Source organism: Trematomus bernacchii, unplaced genomic scaffold (genome assembly GCF_902827165.1).
Source record: "Trematomus bernacchii unplaced genomic scaffold, fTreBer1.1, whole genome shotgun sequence".
Taxonomy (NCBI): domain Eukaryota; kingdom Metazoa; phylum Chordata; class Actinopteri; order Perciformes; family Nototheniidae; genus Trematomus; species Trematomus bernacchii.
This window is the reverse complement of record NW_022987840.1, coordinates 4,239,282-4,259,418: the sequence shown is the minus strand read 5'-3', so window position 1 is coordinate 4,259,418 and position 20,137 is coordinate 4,239,282. Positions and strand designations below refer to the sequence as shown.

The 20,137-nt window shown below is 41.7% G+C and overlaps 1 protein-coding gene across 1 annotated transcript in view; it reads left to right on the top strand.

The window, feature by feature from the left end:
- LOC117500571 (raftlin-like) overlaps window positions 1–20,137 on the top strand; it is a 90,459-nt gene that overhangs the window by 50,063 nt on the left and 20,259 nt on the right. Inside the window, exons 5-7 of the mRNA XM_034153471.1 lie at window positions 3,040–3,517; window positions 9,849–10,052; window positions 18,803–18,921. Coding sequence (XP_034009362.1) covers window positions 3,040–3,517; window positions 9,849–10,052; window positions 18,803–18,921 — 801 coding nt within the window. The remainder of the gene's footprint in view (window positions 1–3,039; window positions 3,518–9,848; window positions 10,053–18,802; window positions 18,922–20,137) is intronic.

The window sequence follows — 20,137 nt, the reverse complement described above, 5'->3', positions numbered from 1 at the left end:
GGACTTGTTAGTGGCTCAGATACTGTAAACAGACTTGGACAGTGCTGCCGTAAAGTTGTTGTTGTCGCAGTTCCAGCTATTTCTATTTACTTGCACTATTTTAACTATTTTATCTGTTTTATTGTGTTGCACTGTTGGAGGAGCCGGTGACCTAAGGTTTTCATTGATATATCTACACTGTAGCTATGTACACATGACAATAAAAGCCTTGAATCTTGGTGCGCCGTGGAACGGAGTATTTTTTACTTAGCGGAAGATATACGATCATTTTTAAGTCAATAAAATAATTAATATTTGGAGTCGAGTCGTTTGTTTGTTTAGTATCTGGCCGTTTAATAACCTTCAGGCTGATCAAGATCCCTCCACTTCGCCTCGGGCTCCCTGATCTGCCTGTCAAGTGTTCTTTTCCCCATAATGACCGCCTTGCTGCACATTGTCCCTTACTTATTTTGACAGATAGTTTTGCAATGCTGCAGTTTACCATGAATCGTATTCAGGCAGTAAGCAATATACTGAAAGCTATGTTTCCATGGGGGTTCAAGGCTGATGCTGATTTGCAAACCAAATAGCTTAACATGTCTGTAGTTTCCATACTGTAAATGAAAGCAGCAAACAGGAGCAGGAATCACATCCACTGATCTGATAATGAATTGGCTCTCCAGCTGTTGTGAATGCGCTGCTTGAAATAGCACTTCAGATGATATATAGGAACACACCCTGGTCTTTTGTGAGCTGGTAATGCTGCGTCATCGTGATTCAAATCAACCCCCCTGCTTAATCTGTATATTACCGACCGTTGTAGGCCTTTGAAGTCTCGATCCCGAACCTTTCTGTACATTTTGCCCTTCGATTAGTCATGCAGCCGCAGTCCTGTAGGACCTCATTACTGTTGGTTATCATTTTAATCTTTTGAGCTGCTACAGGCTTGGTGGAGGAGGCCACGCTAGAAATCTATTAAAAGGGAAGTGGACATGGATGAGTGGTAGGAGTGAGCAGAGAAGTCCATTCCCTTCATCCTCTCTCTTCATCTCTTTCTCTTATTTTTACCTTTTGTCTACTCATTGTCTCAATCCCTCGGCCTCTCTTTCCCTCATCTCCCCTCAATCTCTCTCTCTGGGCTTCTCATCTTGACCTTCAGACACCTCCTCCTGGTGTCACTTTAATAACTTACGGGGGGAAATAGGAAATGTGGTCTCAAGTCCAAATTGAAATGGGTTTTTCACTGCAGGCTGTTGATATTCTGGTGGCAGAATAAAGGGAAGCTGCTCCCAGAATATTTTTTCATTAAGTTTGCACTCTGCATCTTTTCTGTTAATGAAGAGAAACGAAGCGAGGAAAAGTTTCCTTTTTGACCTCAAAACCTCATTTTCTTGACCCGAGGTGGTCTTATCTAAGCCATTACGATGTCTGTTCGTTTAGATTAAGAGGTTTAGAAGAAGGTTTTGATTTTGTCACATGTTCTGAATTTATACTTCCCTTTTATTGTTCAGTTAGCTTGAAATTCATGTATATAGTTATATAGAGTACAGTATGTACAGTATAAAGTTATTGTATGGCAGTTCCATTATTCATCCAAGCTTTTCTCAATAAAATATTTTGTTGAATTAATAATCTCAAGACTAACAAATGCATCCGGCTAGTTATTTATTCGTTTACATTGAATCAAATTGTCTCTTTTGACTCGGAGTTTACATATTTTGTGATTCATTCCTGTGTGTCACTCATATATAATACAGTACTTTAGTGGTTTATCTGAAGACTTTTTATGATATTGGACTGTTGAAAAAATATGAAAAAGGAAATCTAATCTGATGGTTCTACTTTGTCAAACACAGGATTTGATAAAATTATAATGATAATGGTACTAAAAATAATTTCAATCATTACGCCGCACTGTGTGAATCTACTTTGCGATCAACTGCAGCAACATTAGACAGTCAGAGCCATTCATCTCTCTCTCTGACTGCCTGCATAACCATTAAATGAGATACAACAGTTTCCTTTTATCTCAGCAATTCCATTTCAACATATTGGTATGGGGAATATGATGTGGATGCACCCAGAGAGCGTTCACTGATATTAAACAATATGGCTGGAAACAATGTGACTGTTTTCCAATTTAATTTCATAGTGAATAACCTGCGATTTGATTTGATTCTCTCCCCTCACTGTGGCTCGAGACAGAGACGGGCACCGCCTTTGCTTGGGGGGTGGGGGGTGTAGAGGGCTGCAGAAATGGAGAATGGCATCATTAACATTGTCTGACAGTTAGTTAAAGTTTCAATCTCGCTCCGTGGCAGAATCCCAATATTGGCATAAAATGCTAGATGACAAAAAAAAGACAGAAAGAAAGCGGAGCGCTGGATTTGTGATGTGGCCCGTGCCTGACTAGGGTTGTGGCCGCTCCAATCTAATCAACAACTGAGTGATTGGAGAAGCTGCTGGAAAATAATCAGAGGGGGGTAACAAAAAAAACAAAGATCCAACTGACAAGTATTGTGGGGGAAAACAATTCATTTATAGATAAATATTCTCAAACTAAGTCTGAAAGTCTGGTTTCAGTTTGAGGTGTCTCGGGAAATAACTTGTTGAATATGTTCTGCTTCATGCTGTTCTTATTTTTGCATCCTGAATTTACATTTTAGGCATTTGAATAGCTAATGAATGCAAAAGCAGCTTCACAAACAAAATCTCAAATAGTACATGCATTTAAGTCAAGGGACGCAACTAATGAATAGTTATTCATTGATTAGTGAGCCAATGACAATCATTCATTCAGATCATTAATGGTTTAGTCTGTACATTTTAGAAACATGTTTTGTCCATCACAGCCTCTCAGAGCACAATTTAACATCTTCAAATAGCGTGGTTTGTCCAAAACCCATTATAATCAATTGACTATCAAACTGTACAGTACACATCCATCCACTAGTTGTTTCAGCTCTCATGAAATCAAGAATCACTGAATGCAAAGCAGCAGCAGTAGCATTCACTACTTGCATCATCCTAACTTCAGTTTGTTGTTCATGCTTCCAACAGCAGATCCATGATGCTGCTGACCAGGGGGTGATGTTCGTAGGATTTGTCCAGGAACCGTATGGGGCCCCATGTACCAGGATCCGAGAACCAGACACCCCCTCCCTTTCCCTCCACTCCAGCCCCAGCTCGGTGCTCGGTTCTCTGGGCAGCTGCAGCCCTTCAAACCCCTCAAGCCCCAGAAAACATGCAGCACCTGGAGCTCAAGCTGACAAAGAGGGAAATGAGGAGGCTCCGTGCGAGGATGGGGAAGCAGCAACGAGTGGGGAGAAGATTCAAAGTGAGAACACTGGGAACCATTCAGGGAGCGGGGTGGAGGGCAGTCAGGGCGAGGTCTCGTCTGTGGCGTCTCCAGTGTCAGAGGGAGATGTGGAGCACAGTGAGGAGCTGACGGAGGAGGAGTCGCCGTGTCACAATAATAACAAGGACGGTGGCAGAGAAGCCAAGGAGAGGCTGAGATACCGCCAACGGAGAGGTGACGGTAAGTGTCTCTGTGGTTGCCATCATACACTCAAACTATAGAGGTAAATGATGTGTTAAGCAATACAAATGTAGATTAGGATCATGAAGCTCGAAACATTTATTATCACGGGAAAAGAGCGAGGTAAGCCGCAACAGTAGATGAAGGACGTAATGAGGTATGTGTGGATTCTTTATTTAGGTATGGGGTAATGGAAAGCCATGGAAACATGTAATGTGCAGCAGTTACACTGAATTTTAAGGAATAAAGATACTAAATATCAGACAAATATGATGAATATACCAACAATTACAAGGATATCTAAATACTGTATACAAGTAATACTGTTTTGTTACTTTCTTAAACAGTCAGCACCATGACAACAAAGGTTATTTCTCCTTCCCTTTTTACTATCCAAAAAGCCAATTGCACATATTTCTGTTGCACTTTTTAAAATGTCCCTTTTTCAGTGGACACCACAAATATACGTAGCAGTGATTTTACAGGGCAAACATCAAACTGTCACATTTCTCAATATGTGGCCATATAAAACCCAAAGCATTGGTATAGCTACATAAGATGGGGTGAATAAATATGCTACGTGTTATCTTTTAAAAGAATATTAAACTAATCAGCCCAACAGGGGCTCTATAATTAAATGTCGACATGTAAAAACTTTACAAAGCATTTAAACTTTACAAGACTCTTGGGTCCAGATGACACAGACCTGCTGCACTGCTATCCCTACAAATGACACAGGCCCGATGAGGGATGATAATTAAAGGTCAAACTGTGAAAGGCTCAATGTTAATAAAGGCTCAATGTTAATATAAGGAGCCTGGTTTCTGCAACATGGACATAAGCCTAATGCTGTCTTAGCATGTACTAATCAAAACAATTATTTCGTTTTTGCCTCATGTTGCTACACACACGTGAGCTCACTCATCGCATCGCAGCGGAAGCAGTCTGGGGTTAAATCCCATATCAGGGGCATCCTTTGATAACTGTAGTCTCCCATTCACATCTAATTAAACTGACATCTTGTAATCTTTAGCCAATATCTGTCTAGTTATGTGCAGATTTTGTGTTTTGGTTTCATTTGGAGCCATAGCTTTTGGCTGTTTAACTAAAGCACAGCGTGGCATTGTAGATCCCTCTTGAAACACTTGGCAACTGCGGAAGTGTCATTTCTTGCTTTTGCCTCAACAATGTGCTGCCTTGGGATATAATCCCCTATATCCGTTACACAAAAGGGAATCGTCTTATAGCTGTGATGCATACAAATTCACACTTAGCCGATGAAGCTTAATCTGTGAAATTCACCACAACAGTTTGTCAGGTTTTTCGGAAACTGCACATCTCATGCGTACAGTAGTTACACCTCTCCGAGCCATTAAGGGTAGCTTCCTTTTCTGCGGGAACACTGCTGAAATTAGGAAAGGCATTTATAGTTTTCCATTTATTTGAGCATTTTGGATTGACAGATGGAGACACCCAACACCCATCACCTCCCTCCTACTGTCTCTCCTCCTCTCACCAAACCTATTTGTGATGTGTCAGTGCAATGTGCAAACGGACACACATCCCACTGGGAGTGTTAACGTTTGTGTGTTTGTGTGTATATACTGTATATTTTTATGTACAGTGTAGAAAGTGATTAGGTTTAAAGCATCTAAGACTGTGTGTTGCATAATTAATTTACTCTTTGGTGTGCAGCTCACATACTTTGATTAAGTTTGTGTCTTTATGTATATGTGTGCAGTAACACAAACTTGGCATCACAGCAGACCACAGCCCACTGGTCCATCTGGGCCTCCCTACAGTGCATTTTGCAGCGAGATAATCCCCCACTGCCTCGTCCTCTACCTCCCTCAGCTTCACAGCTCTCTCTCTACCCCCACCTCCATCCCCCTGAATCCCTGCGACAACGCCAGCAGCACTGGTGTAGCAGCCAGAAGGGGTGGTAGGGGAGCCTGCCAAACTCCCATGTCCCTCTCTACTAATGCCCAGTCTGCCGCGAAGGCCCAAGAGTCTCAGCTACTGCTGGCTTGTCCTCGCTAATCCTCAGATCTCGAGGTGAACGCCATGCAAGTGTTGGCGATAGAGCTGGCGAAAGTCTGAGGCTTATGATGGAAAGATGATCACCATCCCCGAGTCTGGAGCTAAGGATAGAAGCTGAGCCTATACATTTAGAGACTCAAATGCTTGGAAGGTTTAAAGAAAAAGGGATTCTGGTGTAAGACAGAACGGAAAGTATAACACGGTAGTGACAGCTGTACTATTATGTCGGGCTAAGAGGAAATACAGCTCATTTGCATGAGCAAAAACGTTTTGTAGGGAATTAAATGCCACCTGGAATGTTTTTTATGAGCAAAGGGGTGAAAAAAAATCATATTTTATTTATTTGCCAGCCTTACCCTTTCCCAGTGATTTCTGTGTACTACATGAAAGTCACATCATCAAACTGAAAAAAAGAGAATATTAACAAGCCTATGTTTAATTACCTAAGATAAGATGTCCGCTTCTCTGATTGGTTGAGTTTCTTGTCATTATATTTGTTTATCAAAGCTACTAACAAAGATAACAAGCTTTAAGGGAAGATCATAAACTGAAGTCAAGATATTAAATGAAGAGCTTTATTGTAGGTCTAATCCTAATGAAGTTCAGTCTGAAATCATCTTGTCAATGTCCAGAGGGAGTCATTAGAGTGGCTCGGTTTTCCCCTGAGATCGTTGTTATCTCTGCTCTGATGGGATCAGTGTCCAGCTTCTCAGATTAAAGAAACAGACGTTGAATTGATGACATGTCATGTTTGAAAGCCACGCTGCTAAGATCTGTTACAGGGTTACTGCGGCTGACCACCCCGCATCAGATAAGCCTTTGAAACCAAATGCCTTCAATGTCTTCACAACACTCATGCGCCCACATGCTTTTTATCTGGACTGCTAGCAACAACAAGTCGTATTGCTTTAGAGTTTATTCTGAATGGCTTAGATTATTTTAGTTAAACCTGTTGGTGTGTCTGCAGTATGTCTGTAATACGCAAGTAAGGCTATAAATATCACATTATTGACGGTTAGATTTAACTTCCCTGTCCATATTAATTCTCTGAAATATTAATAAGGTCAGTGACCAACACTGTTTCTGGCTATTATGTTAGTTGATAAAACAACCAAGAAAACTAAAAAGACTGCATTATCATTATCACTGTTTGTTATAATATCCCCTCATCACAAATCAAATCTCTGTTTTGTTTCATTAATACAACAGTGTTTGCCCGTGTCATTAACACTGTAGGGGTTACATCTTGGTGAGACATTTTAAATATTTATGTGTGTTAAAAAGTTCCTTAAAGAAAACAGATGACTTACTGTATGTCTCTCCTGAACATAAAGACTCCTCTGCTGCATTCTGCACTGATTCTCTCGTGGGAATTATGAGATGTGTTGTAGCATCTCAAGCTTGTCAGAGTCACAGTGAACATGCAACTGTGGGTCACTGCTTTAAGTCCTGGCTGGTTAATCAGAGCTAGGAAGTGATGAGGCATACAATTCATTCATAAATTCTGAGCCTTCTCATTTCGTACGATACAATGTTTTATTGATCCTTTGCAGCGATGCAACAAGTCAATCACAGCCCACCCTAAAACAAAACAGCATGTATCTGAATGCGTTGACTTCACATCGAGTCAGATTGCTAGGGGCTGTACCTGAATCAAGATTTGTAAAATACTGCAGCAAAAAAGGAAAGGAAGGAAGGGAAAAAAAACAGGCAGTGGTTTGACTGACAAATGCAAGCCGACTCGAGTGCTTCTCAACTGATTATTTGAATCATACACGTTTAGAAGGCAGCCCTACAGATTTCTATCAAAATGATTTCTGAAATACTCAGGAATGCCGAGTGAAAGCACGGCTCCAGTTTGACTGTTATACCGGAGTCCAGAGTAATGGATATCAGCAAGACAGATTTTTTCATTGCTACCTAAAAATATCATAAGATAGTCCTCCCATTTGTTGGTATTACCCTTTACCGTTTTGCCCCGCATGCTGAAATTCCCCGTAGGCAAGGTAGTTAATCCCTCTGATGCTTCAGTGTACAGTATCTCCTGTGAACAGAGTGCAACTGAAAAGATGATTACACACCCAGAGAGTCTTAGAATAGGTTAGAAAATTAGCTACCTGCCCCTCCATCTGAATTAGAATCGCCTCGGTGCCATAATCATAGCATAATTACACTTTACTGAAATATGATGCATGGAAAACACATCTTATATGGTGAGAAAAACAGGGCCTGATCAGCATGTTTTCTTGCTGGTGGCTGTTATTTTATGTCAAGATGTTATAAATATAACAAAAATGTCCCATCAGCATCAATGTTATCATCATTCTCAAATACGGTTTGATGTTGTTACTCATCTAATTACACAGTGATTACACGGAGATGCAGATTTGCTGTATTTTTGAATCTGTGATTATACATGACAATTTTCGAAAAAGCTGTTTTATGACGTGCCTGAAGCTCACCGGCACACAGAAAGGAATCATGAATCAAACCATTGTGATACATCATTATAGACTTGTGGACATAAACTGTAAACCACTTTATACATTAAAGATCGCTACATAATATTTCACAGTGATGATGACACATGTTGTTTTGGCAAGTCGGAGGCATGTTAAATGGGAAGCCATTTTGGTGTTGTGTGTTGTCCAAGAATTGTTTGCCATGTTCTCTACGCTGTAACATGGGTAACATAGGGACGGACAAAGGGAGCGTGTGTGAATATTCTGCATCGATTCAACTTTTCTCAAGAGTGACAAATTATAAGATTTGGGGAATTTTGGTTGCCAGCTGTCACATCATCATCAGTCAGACGAGCCAGACAAGAAATGCTTATAAATGATTCATTCTTCCTGGATGTCTGCCGGGCGGATGGATGGACGGAAAGACCAAAGCGATTGGGCCATGACTCCCCCTACCACCACACGTCAAAGTGCGTGCGTGCGTGCAGGTTGACGGGTGGGTGAAAGTGCCGCCCGTTCTGCTCGTCCATCTGGCTCACTTGTGGAATGACAGTCTGACATTTGTATTCGAAAGAAAGGGGAAAACATTAGCTGACTTAATTTAATTTGCTTTCTGCCCAACATGGGACCTCGCTCACATCTCACGTTTTTCAAAGGCAAGGCAGAGCAAATATTTCACTCATTCACATCCCAACAAATAAAACTATCACTTTGATTTAGAATGATATGAGAGAGGAACAGTGACACGCGTACAATTGGCAACTTTCCAAGCCTGTTTCCCCCTCATGAGACCCACTGCATTATGTATATTTCTGCTTGATGTAAACAACAGCTAGCTGGAGAGCTTTTAATGCATTATTCAAGGTTATACTATAAATTAGCTTAGTCACAATGAAATGGTCCTTTTTAGGTTCTGCATCAGCAGAGTAAAATCACTGCTGGGAAACAAAAGGAATACGACGATTACTTGTAGCAGTAATATATTCAAATTGCTTTTGATTCACTTCACGTCTGTTGTTTTAAAAGAACCAAGTGAAAAAAATTAGTAGCAGCCTTGGAATGTTCAGGGTATTGTAAGTCCAGCTCAGGGCAACAAAAGGCCAGGTTGAGCTTTTGTTCGTTTTATGATGTTTTTGTGTACCAATTTTAGTGTACTAAAGTCAATGGAAATGCTGCTCTATTTTTCTAAGACCATTTTCTTAAGCTCATATCAGTTACCAAGGGTCCTTGCACAGGGTACGTGACACATTTTCACAGGAAGAGAAAATCAAACTGGTTGGATACCAGAAAAGCACAAAATGCGTGTTTTGCTGTTGACTAAGAACTCTGTGGCCAACTTGTCTTGGCCAAGAAGCTTTTTGACTGTCCTCACATTGGCTGAGTTTGTTGGTTTGCTTCTCTCAAAGGAAATAAATGTCCTTCCAATTGGTCGTAACCATTTAGCTCAAAATGTGGTCAGGATTTTAAAGTCACAACAAAGTAAGTTATCCCAAATCAACAGTAGTTAAAGTTTTAAAGAAGTGGTTCATAACTAAATACTGCAGAAGGTTGTTTGCATGGCAACAAAAGTAATATATATTTCAAACCCAAACTCAGTCTCTCAGCCAACCGTTTACTGGGCCATTTCTTATATCTTCTGGCAGCTGGGGAGGGAAATTGCTCCAGCAGACGTTGCCAAATTGCACTTTGGATTGGGGCCAATGTACGGCAGTAATTCAATAATCATGTAGTAAAATGTGGGACTTCCACAGAGGTTACATCTGTATTGTCACAACCTTTACTGAGTAAAATCAATTTAAGACGTTTTATTTTCTGTTGTGTCTTAACAGGGGTGGAGCTGCTCGCTCTGTATAACCACCCGCCGGTCAGAGAGGGCCAGGTGAAGTACTACACTGTCAAGGTGCCACTGCGAGTGCAAAACTGTGATGAGGGGGTCAAAGGCGTGGAGGCCAACTGGCTGGACCACATGACGCAGCACTTCAACAACGGAGCCTCATTGGTCGATGGATACTTCCACCTGGGCAATACAAATGGTAAGCCAGCATGACTCTCTACTGCAGAAGAAAGACTTTTCAGAGGAAAAATATGTGGGACAAAATGTCTCGGGAGGAATAAAACGTACTGCAATTTTAATATCCACACATGCCGTATTTAGGTTCCACCACACACACAATCAAGACACATTAGAATAAGAGGTTTGTAATGTGCAAATAAAACAAATAACACAATGTAGTTTAAGTTAATATTAAAAGAGCCATAACCTTTGGTTTTGGTTTCTTACATTTTCTAGAATTGTTCCTCCAGGTACTTGTCCATATCTTCCCAAATTCCTTTCCCCCTATTCATAGTGAAAACCGTCAACATCGAGCAGAGACCAAAAACAACGTCAACATCTATGAGAAAAAAAGTATTTGGCAGGTAAAGATGCACCTTGGCCATTATGGCATCAATTATGCATTAGCTGGTATTTATCTTCCACCGGGGGAAACAATCTGAAAATATTTTACAAATATCTACAGGATAGCACAACTATGAGTTTGATTTTTGGCTTTAAATTAAACGAATGAACAAGGCAGCGGATAGGTCACCATGAACTTTAGTACTGGCATGTTTATGACAGATAAACTGCAACGCTATAGAGACATAAGCCTGTACACCGATAAATGCTCTGTTGCATTACAGTTGCTAAAAGACTGGATGAAGGTAATGGCCAATACATTGCTAACGTTAAAAATTGGTGTTTCAAAATGGCTTTACATGCGACCCCGACTGTGAGAGTTCAGCAACATGTTAGCACTCGTAATTTCTTTGAGTTTTAAGTTAACGAATATTAGAAAAATGCAATGCTGTATTTCAAATGAGTGGTTTTCACCAGTCGGCTGTGCAGCTGCTCGAGTATGGGATGCTGGAGTTTATGGAGCTGTCTGGTACCCTTTCCTAAACTATTTCCCGTTTGGGTTTCCCTCTTCCATCAGACCCCGGCGGCTCTGTGCCTCTCTCTGACACTGGAGAAATCAGCCAGCCAGAGTAAATAAGAGTCATAATTCATTAATCTGGGAAACTGAACGCCTCAGCAACTCTGAAACATAGATAATTAACCTGATAACAAATCAGTGCCTCCTTGCATATTTTATGTCCTGAGAATAAAGTAATGAAGTGTATTATTATGATTCAATTTGATTCCGTCCTCTAACATGTTTTGCATTTTTCATGCGCTGCTAAGATGAATGGGTAGGATTGAAAGCTGCATTATGAAACTGCCTCTGCCTTCCCCGACTTATAGGACTGAACTCAGACCTCAGCTTTAGCTCAGCCACTTTAGAAAACAGACAACTTTACAGAGGTGAATGCTGTACTTTGTGGATTTTTGGTCTCTTGTGAGTAGCTGGCTGTATGACATCAAAGCAGCATCCCGTTTGTTGTTAGCAGCTAATTACATCAAACAGCCGCTCCGCTTTAGAATCAGTATCCATTCTTGCCGTTTCCATATTTAGCAACTTCTTTGAGACGAGCTTCTGAATTCATGATGAGACGCTCGACACGATACAGGAGACCATCTCAACCTCATAAACATCAAGGACATGTTTGACAGAAAAACAGCACACTAAAGGGAATGGACTGACAGACACACGCATGCAGTCAGATGGATGATCGTAGTGACAGTGACAGCATTGTTTTGAGATACAGAGCAAACCAGCGCGCTTTAGCTTTCATCTACTGACAGATACACACGCAGTCTAATAAGTGCACTGATTGTTTTTTTTCGAAGACTGACCTCCTTCTGCCCTATTATTTTTTTATTAACTTTTATCCTGTTGGACTTGTATTGTTTTTAAACCATATATTCCTGAGTCAGGCAGGCGGAAGCACTGTTTCATAATAGATGATAATAGTCTTTCGGAGAGTCGGTCAGTCTACCACTTTGGTCCAGACGTAAACATCTCAATAGCTGTCATGCCATGAAATTCAGTGCTGGTATAAATTGTGTCAAAAGGGTGAATCCCAATGACCTTGGTCTTCCTCTGACATTTTTAATGCACCACCAGGGGGTTGACATTTGGGGTTTGGAGTGGAATGTCTCACCATCTATTGGATGGATAGCCATGAAACTCAGTACAGATATTCATGTTGCCCTCAAGAGAAATTGTAATATCTTTGCTAATCAGATGAACACAGTTTGTATTGAGCCATCATAAGGTAAACATTGACAAAATACCTGCAAATCTCATGACATCAGAGTTATAATTACTGCCAAGTAGGTTTACACACACTTTGGTGTATAATTGTATAGTTATGCAGCCTTAGTTCTACTTTTTATTGAGCGCACATTTTAGCTAATGTTAGCATGCTAACTTTCTAACATAAAAGGATGAACATGGCAAACAGTAACCTGTTAAACATCAGCATTTTTGCATCGTCAATATGAGTATGTTCACATGCTGACGTGAGTATTTACCTCAAAGCACCACCTTCAAAGCTAAAGTGCAGCTTCACTGATCTGTTAGCATGGCTGTAGACATCCTGTCACCTGATGTGTTGCTTCACTTTTTATTATATCTGGGAGTTGGCAGGTACCATTTCAAACCTCTAAAAAAAAGAGCCTCTGTAGGGCCTTGTTCACAGGAATATTGCCTCAAGGATAAGAGAGATCTAATTGATCGCGCATTTCCATTGCAGCGCGTAGCTCGCTTTAAGCGTAGCTCGCTTTAAGCGTGCCGTGTCGTGCCGTCCCCTTTTTTGGTTGTGCTTCCACTAGGCCTCGTTCCGGCGCGGCACGGCGCGGGGCCACTTTTTCCCCTCTTTTCTGGCCCTAGAAAATTGTGGTTCTATCGGGGCCAACAAACAGGGCTGAGTCGGGCTGAGTATGCTAAACTAGAGAGAGGAGCGCTGGCAAGAGGGCTAGAACTACAACAAGATGGACATATTTGACCGTGATTTAATTGTAATACACGTTTCAAAATGATGCCGAAGTAACAACATACTGATACCGGTTAGTAAAAACCATGAATTAATGCTTTGTCAAGTCTGCAGACAGACGGCAGGGGAAAAACCTTTTAAAATGCGTGTTTTTCTAGATGGAGATTGGCTAAGCTAACGCAGTATATGCCCCGACCGTCCACACTCACAACAACGGCCTATACAGACATAAATAAGGCAGCGACTGTATTCACCATGACACAGGCAGTCTGTGGTGTGTACTTGTTTAACTTTTGTCGAGTTTCTGAACATATATAAGAAGCTGTGAGCTCTGAGTGCTCACAGCTAACGGCTGTGTTGTGTTTCTGGATTTCTCATTGAAGATGACGTCACGGCTCCGCCTACACTGCGTTACTATAGTAACTACCCCAGTTCCTAAACTGTAATGGAAGCGCAGCATGAAGTGAGTCGGCCCTGTTAAGGCCCAACGCGGCCAAGCCGTACCGAGCCGTACCGAGTGTGGCCGAGGCCGACCGTGTAGTGGAAATGCGCCAGAGATGCAGGTCCTTGTCTGAACCCCAGAGTCTCATATTAAAATGCTGCAAACCTGCCTGATGGGAACGTGTTAAGCAGTTGTAATGCTTTGTAATCTGAGATGGGTTATAAAATCCTTTGGGCATTTTTAAAATACAGATTTCCCATCAGTCATCAACCCATAAAACAAAGATATACTGTATAGTCCATTGCTAAGAACGTTGCACTGTGATTCAACAACAACCACTAAAATAAATCCATAAACAAATACCCATTATTGTGCTATTGTTATCCAAAGTCCATCATCATTATGTAGTTAATTGAAATTAATTTCCCATGTAGCTCTGTGCATCTGATGCCTGAATTCCAAATAGTCACATGATTTATAGTTAACGTGAAAGCACTCAAAGAGCTGCTTGCGATGCGTTATGGAAGGGAGAAGGGAGAATGTGATTGACTGGCCAATATCTAAAATGAATTTTAAAAGAACGGGCAATATTGTCTTATTAGTCGTGATATATCAGTAAATTAGCCTCATATAAAGTGGTTTATTGTCCTGAATTGTTTGCTGCTTCGGCATAATTGTATCTTGCTGATCTTTATTCTCTCGGCCAGCCTAATTGGATTAGTTGGCAACATTAAGAGGATTTATTCACCTTTTGAAGACATTTTAAGCATAACAGATGTTAAGCCAATTGCATTTATTGCAAGGAGCATGAAACGGATACAAAATAAAATATGATTATTACTCTGATAATAGTATAATACATCTGAGTTTTTGTTGTTTGCTTGCTGATTGTTGACCTACAGCTCATAGATTGTTTTAGCATGTGCATCACTGTGCATGTTGCTGCTTGTCCTTTTTCTAAAAACTGTGTCTTTCGTTGCTCGTCGTTAAGGCTGTTGTGCATGGTCCAGAGGGGTGCACATTTAAAAATGAACCGTGTCCCCATGTTCCTTCTAAAGATGGGTTTCCGTGGTGAAGCTGAATGATGAAGCATTGTTTGCATACATGTGTATTTGTGTTTGGATTGCTTAGATGTTGTAAGTCCTTCTTACATCCTTCTTATGTGGCAGGTTGGTTGCAGTGAGTGGAGATTGCGCCCGAGCCACAGGGTAGGATATTACAGCAATATTGAATTTACAGATCCTAAGCTGCACGCAGGCCCCAGTGTCATAAGACACGCATTAAACATTCATACAAACGGTGGCACTGTCTGCAAACACGCACAGCAGGCCTACATGCAGCCCCATATACTTTCTAAAAAGGTACACACATACACCCATTTTTGACACTAAAATACACACAAGTTCACACTGCCTCCCTGGAGTTGGGAGCAGGGTGGGGGGTTGAGTTTGTTTACAGAAAAACTGACAGTAATGGTGTTGACGGGGAGTTTGCTTTTGTTACTGGTATAGCTTAAGCTATCTCCAGAGCCACAATGAGGATTTGTAGCCCGGTTGTGAGACATTGAGCTATTCATATGCATGGCAGTCAGCCTTCACTGGTTTCTAAATGTGGGCAATGCCAATGGAGGGAGAAAAAAGGGGGGAGAGAGCAAGAGAGATACAGAGCATATGAAATGCTAATACTTGTTCTGTGAAAATGAATCTGAGAAGGGAAAACATGAGACAAAAGTTGATGAGAGGGGGAATTAAAAAAAAAGCGATGTTTGTGAGTCTGTATATATTTATATGCATATCTACATAAATCACGCATTTTTGTGTAGTTGCATTTATGTGTATACAGGTTTTGAAATGACAGCATGTGTCTCTTACACCTCTCAGTTGCAGTCAAAAGACAGGTTGTCCTAGCACTGGGAGTTAGAAACCATGCAGTTTGGTGTATTTGGGCACATGAGCAAACACACTCGGGTGGTTACACTTCTCATGAGCATGGAACATTGTGTTCCAAGTAAAGGTGTAAACCAGATCAACTGCAGGAACCACTAGGTGGGCTAAACATGAACATCCATTATCACACAAATGTGTTAAATAGAAAGGTAGATCATGATCACAGCTGTAGGATTTAATGAAGCCATGAAGTAATTTTCACTGTGGAGTGAAAAGGTGCCATTTATATATTGGGTTCACTTATGAGCACCGGGATAATCATTACACATAAGTAGCTCAGCAGGCACAAGTCCAACAAAAGGTGTTAATATCTCTGTTGATAATCAGACCCACAGATGTTACTAGTCCTGAAGTTCCACTTTGTATTTATTATTTTTCTTTTTAACTGAAAGACAATCCTCTAGTAAGGAGATTACGCTTTAGAGAAGAAAAATATACTAGTACATGTAAATATTTAAAAACAATGTTTGAGTCCCAGTGCATGTGCTTTCGAGGTTCACCCTCAACCTCAGTGTGCTTTGGCCTGCGCACATGCTGCACTCATAGTGTAATAACATTTCAGCTGTAACTAAGTATATTAATGAATATTAAAACATATTAAAATGCTTGCCCAGCTGGAGTTTGCCAACCCTGTGTATTAAGAAAAAAGCAAACAAATTATACATTACCGATCATCTTTTCCTTTTATACCAGCTAAAGTCTGCCCGGTAACCCGCAGGTACCACCTGCCAACCGCTAAACCTTTGGCTCTGCCACATCCAATCCAAACACACAGACACACGTTAGACATCCTGGTCTCCTTTTCTCTCTGTCCCTGCGTCTGGATGTCCACTCACCCAGTTTGAAATATAGATAAGCTGTCAGCAGCCTGTCTCAAGCTCTCTGAAGCAGTGCCTGGCACACATGTTTAAATCATGTCAGCAGACATGACCTTGGGCAGGGTCACTTTCCGGCTTCGGCAGCATGCAGGCATCTCGACTTAAAAACACATACAGTGAATCGTGAGAGCACATGGACATATTTGTTTTGTTTTTGACACTCAAAAGATATATTTTGTCATTTCCAAGGCCAAAAACACAAAGCACTAAAAGATTGCCACAAAGAATATTATAAAATATCAGTTGAGTCGTCCTTTTCCTTCGTGTCCTTTTGTATTCTTATCTTTACAGTGCAATTCCCAACTACAAAAAGTGTGGTATAGTAACACAAACTAAATGGTTATTAAAATAACCATCTCAGTGTTTTTGCAAGTTTCCATTAGCTTCCGTTTGGATGATCAATTAATCATTCAAGTCATTCTAAAATGTGATTTAATCGTGGTTTTGTCACCTTAAGCTTTTGAAAAACCAGATCGTTTTCATTGTTCTGATGTTTCAAAGATGTAACTGATCATTTGATCATGAAAATAATTATTAGTTGTAACCCTGGCTGTTTTAACATGTTATTCTGAGGCCAGAGTGACTTTGCAGCAGTAGGTGATGCACACTTAAACCCAGCTGGACGAGAACAACTTCCAATATACTTTCTCTGCTATTTCCATGACCATGAATATTAGGAGCACACAGGTTCCAAACTTACTTGATATGTGCAGCCAGAGATACATTCGACATCCAAACACCCACACACTAAAGACTGCCACCAACGCAACACTTTACGTTTCAGTCTCTGTGTGTCAGCACTATGGTTGATCCTCTCTTCTGTCATTTGAGTGCTGATTTCAGCTGCTGGGTGTCACTGGGTGTCACTGGGTGTCACCGGGTGTTACTAGCTGTCACCCTGCAACTCCAGCTATCTGGCTCCCCCCTTCCATTTGCTTCGGTGTCTTTCATTCCCAATGCTGTCACTCCTTGTTTTTAGAGCGACTTTATTTGCATGCTCTGCCCTGCGACCTTGAGTGTGTGAGTCACGGGGGATGGAGAGCAATTTTACTGAGGGCGCACAGTGGTTTTTGCAAGTGTAAACAACTTATTCTCAGTCGGCCCGCTGGCTGCTCGACTCAGCTCTCAGTCAATAGGCGCAAGATAATGTTTATTCGTGCACGCAACCGGTGCATTCCCCCGACGCACTCAACGCCCCCAGCAACCAACTCCTTCTCATCCACTTCCCTCTTTCTCCTCCGCTCAGCCTCTGTCTGCATTATCACCAGAGACAGGCTGCTCCCTCTAGAGCAGCGAGACAGAAACCCTGTGTCGATCTCACCTGAATGATCCCTGTGGCGCCGACACAGAACCGATGGTGGGCCGCGGCGCCTCACATTTTCCGTAAAGGCTTCATTCCAATTATATGCCACGGGCTGAGGAATGAGAGGGAGACGCATTGGACTGCAGGAGGAAGGGGCCGATGGAGGGAGTGGAGGAAGAAAAAGGGCAAGCGGGTGGTTGGGGTGAACAACGACAATGTCTGTATTTGAGAGAGTAGATGTCCGAGAGATGTCTTCAATTGGGCGTGCACGGGTCCCAAATAGGTTTTCAGGGGAAATAAAAAGGGGCCCGTCGTCCCCACCCTCCATCTCTCCTACCGTCTTGCTCACTCCCTTCTTCCCTCTCCACCTTTCCCTCGCTCTCTCCACAGGCTCTCCAGCTGCCTCTCATCCCCCTGTTATTAGGGTCCAGTAATGAAATGTGGAGTGTCTCGTATTGGTGCCTGGGCCCCGGCAAACTGCATTAGTGTGTAAATGGTGTAGGAGTAATGAGAAAGCACTCAGAACAGCCAGGAACACTGGACCACGGTTTTGTGTCCATGTGTGTGTGTGTGTGTGCATCAAATGAATAACAAGAGACGTTGGGTGGAGCGGTGTCCCGGCTCATGGGGGCCGGAGTGGTGTTTCTGTCTCGGATGCCAATCCTGCGATGGTTAGCTTCGAACAGAAGAGAAGCTTAGAAAATCTATTTTGTCAGGAGCACACAATCTCACTAGTGGCCTAAAGCATCAACGTCAATGTCCCTAACTTAATTCAAGCCTTTTTAAGGTGAGTTATGCAGGCTTAGCAAAAGGATTTATGCTTTAAAGCCTTACGGACAGACTTCATTAATTCAGTGGCTACGTTTACTATCGCTAAATCTTTTTTTTTAAGGCGGTGACTCTCAGTCCTGCTCCTCTCGATCCTATCAGCTATAGCATTCACCTTGTTTCCCAGCTGTAATTAGCCTTTGTTTAGCTGTCAAGCATGGTAACCAGCAGGGCTCTGAAAAGCACTGATGAAGAGCATAATGTCTCCTCTTCTTCTTTACCATCCCAGAAGGGGAATACCTACTCCTTTTTTTACACTGTGTCCTTGCATAATGTATAAGTGCACATTGCTCATACAAATGGGCCACACTATGGCTTTGTAATAAAGGGTTGTGTGTGAATGTGAGTTATTTCATTCCATTTCCTCTGGCCTGAAGGGCCTAAAGAGCCGCAGATACAAGACAGACACGCTCCATCCAGTAAATACTCTTTTCACGGATTGATTATTTTTGTTTCTTTGTCTCTGCAGATATGCTGCCTAAGTCTGTGGAAAGTGTCTTCATTTTCCAGGAGGCGTGCGTGAGCGACCCAAACTCGACCACACCGACATTTGATGCCATCGTGGTGGAGCAGTGGACCGTCATTAACGTGAGTGGAGAACGCTTCTCTTCCTTAAAGTGTCACAGGGTTTGTGCTTTTGTTTTAAAAGGTTACATAACATATTGCTGCAAACCAAATTAATGTTTCCAAGCTATCTATTACTAAGCAGCTTAATATCCACAGAACAAAATATTCAAATTAAATATTGCACGATATGTTTCAGTAAATGCATGCATTGACTTCTTTGGATGAAAGGGAGGAAAGAAAAATAAGGAGTTTTAACACTGAATGCTTTGATGAAAATGAATAGTTAGGCTGTGCCCTTGCAGTCACGATATCTCAACAAAATTAACACGAACATGGTAGATTTTGAAATGAAGAGTCAAACAGCACTCTTCACCATATCAAACAAGAAATGAGGGAATATATTTGAAATTAAGGTTTATACCTCAAACAGAGAAGCAGGGGATTAGTAAATCGATACCAAGGGCCATTGAAGGTGTTATGAAGTTTTGTAGTAGGCTTTTTCTTCTCCTTTTCAAATCATATTGATATCGTGGCATTTAACAATATATGAAATCCACATTGACCAGGCCTGTTTAGGGAACAAAGCATCTGAAAAAGCCTGATCCTCTGGAGTTGAAATCAGCTGTCACTCAGATATTGTGCCCTACACCCCCTCGTTACACTACAGCCAACCTTTCCCCCAACAACCCCAAAGGCAAATCTCAATTTATGGGACATGTGTCACGGTCGCTTGTCTTATCAGGAGCAAACAAGCCCTTATCTGCCCACCGATTAGCGTCTCCCCTCAGCACAAGTTCCAAGTTGAAAATTGATTTCTGCCCAGAGTTGAAGGGTTTGCAGCCATTTCTTTGCCTTTCATCTGTATGTGTGTGTGTGTGTGTGTGTGTGTGTGTGTGTGTGTGTGTGTGTGTGTGTGTGTGTGTGTGTGTGTGTGTGTGTGTGTGTGTGTGTGTGTGTGTGTGTGTGTGTGTGTGTGTGTGTGTATACATGTTTGTGCATGCAGCTGTATGTGCCTGTGTGGGTGAGTTTGGTGTTGTTGGTCTGTATGTGTTTGCCGATGCTATCTCTGTAATTGAATTTAGACTTTATGCGGCCTCTGGCTGTCCAAGTGTGAAAGGAGACTTTTGTCGCCCAAATGTTGCTCTCTGATTGTCCAGCCCAATGCTGATGGCCACATATGCCAATAAAAAGACTTCAGCGGCCGTGTGTCGGCAGCAGAGCCTCCCCTCCTCTGAGA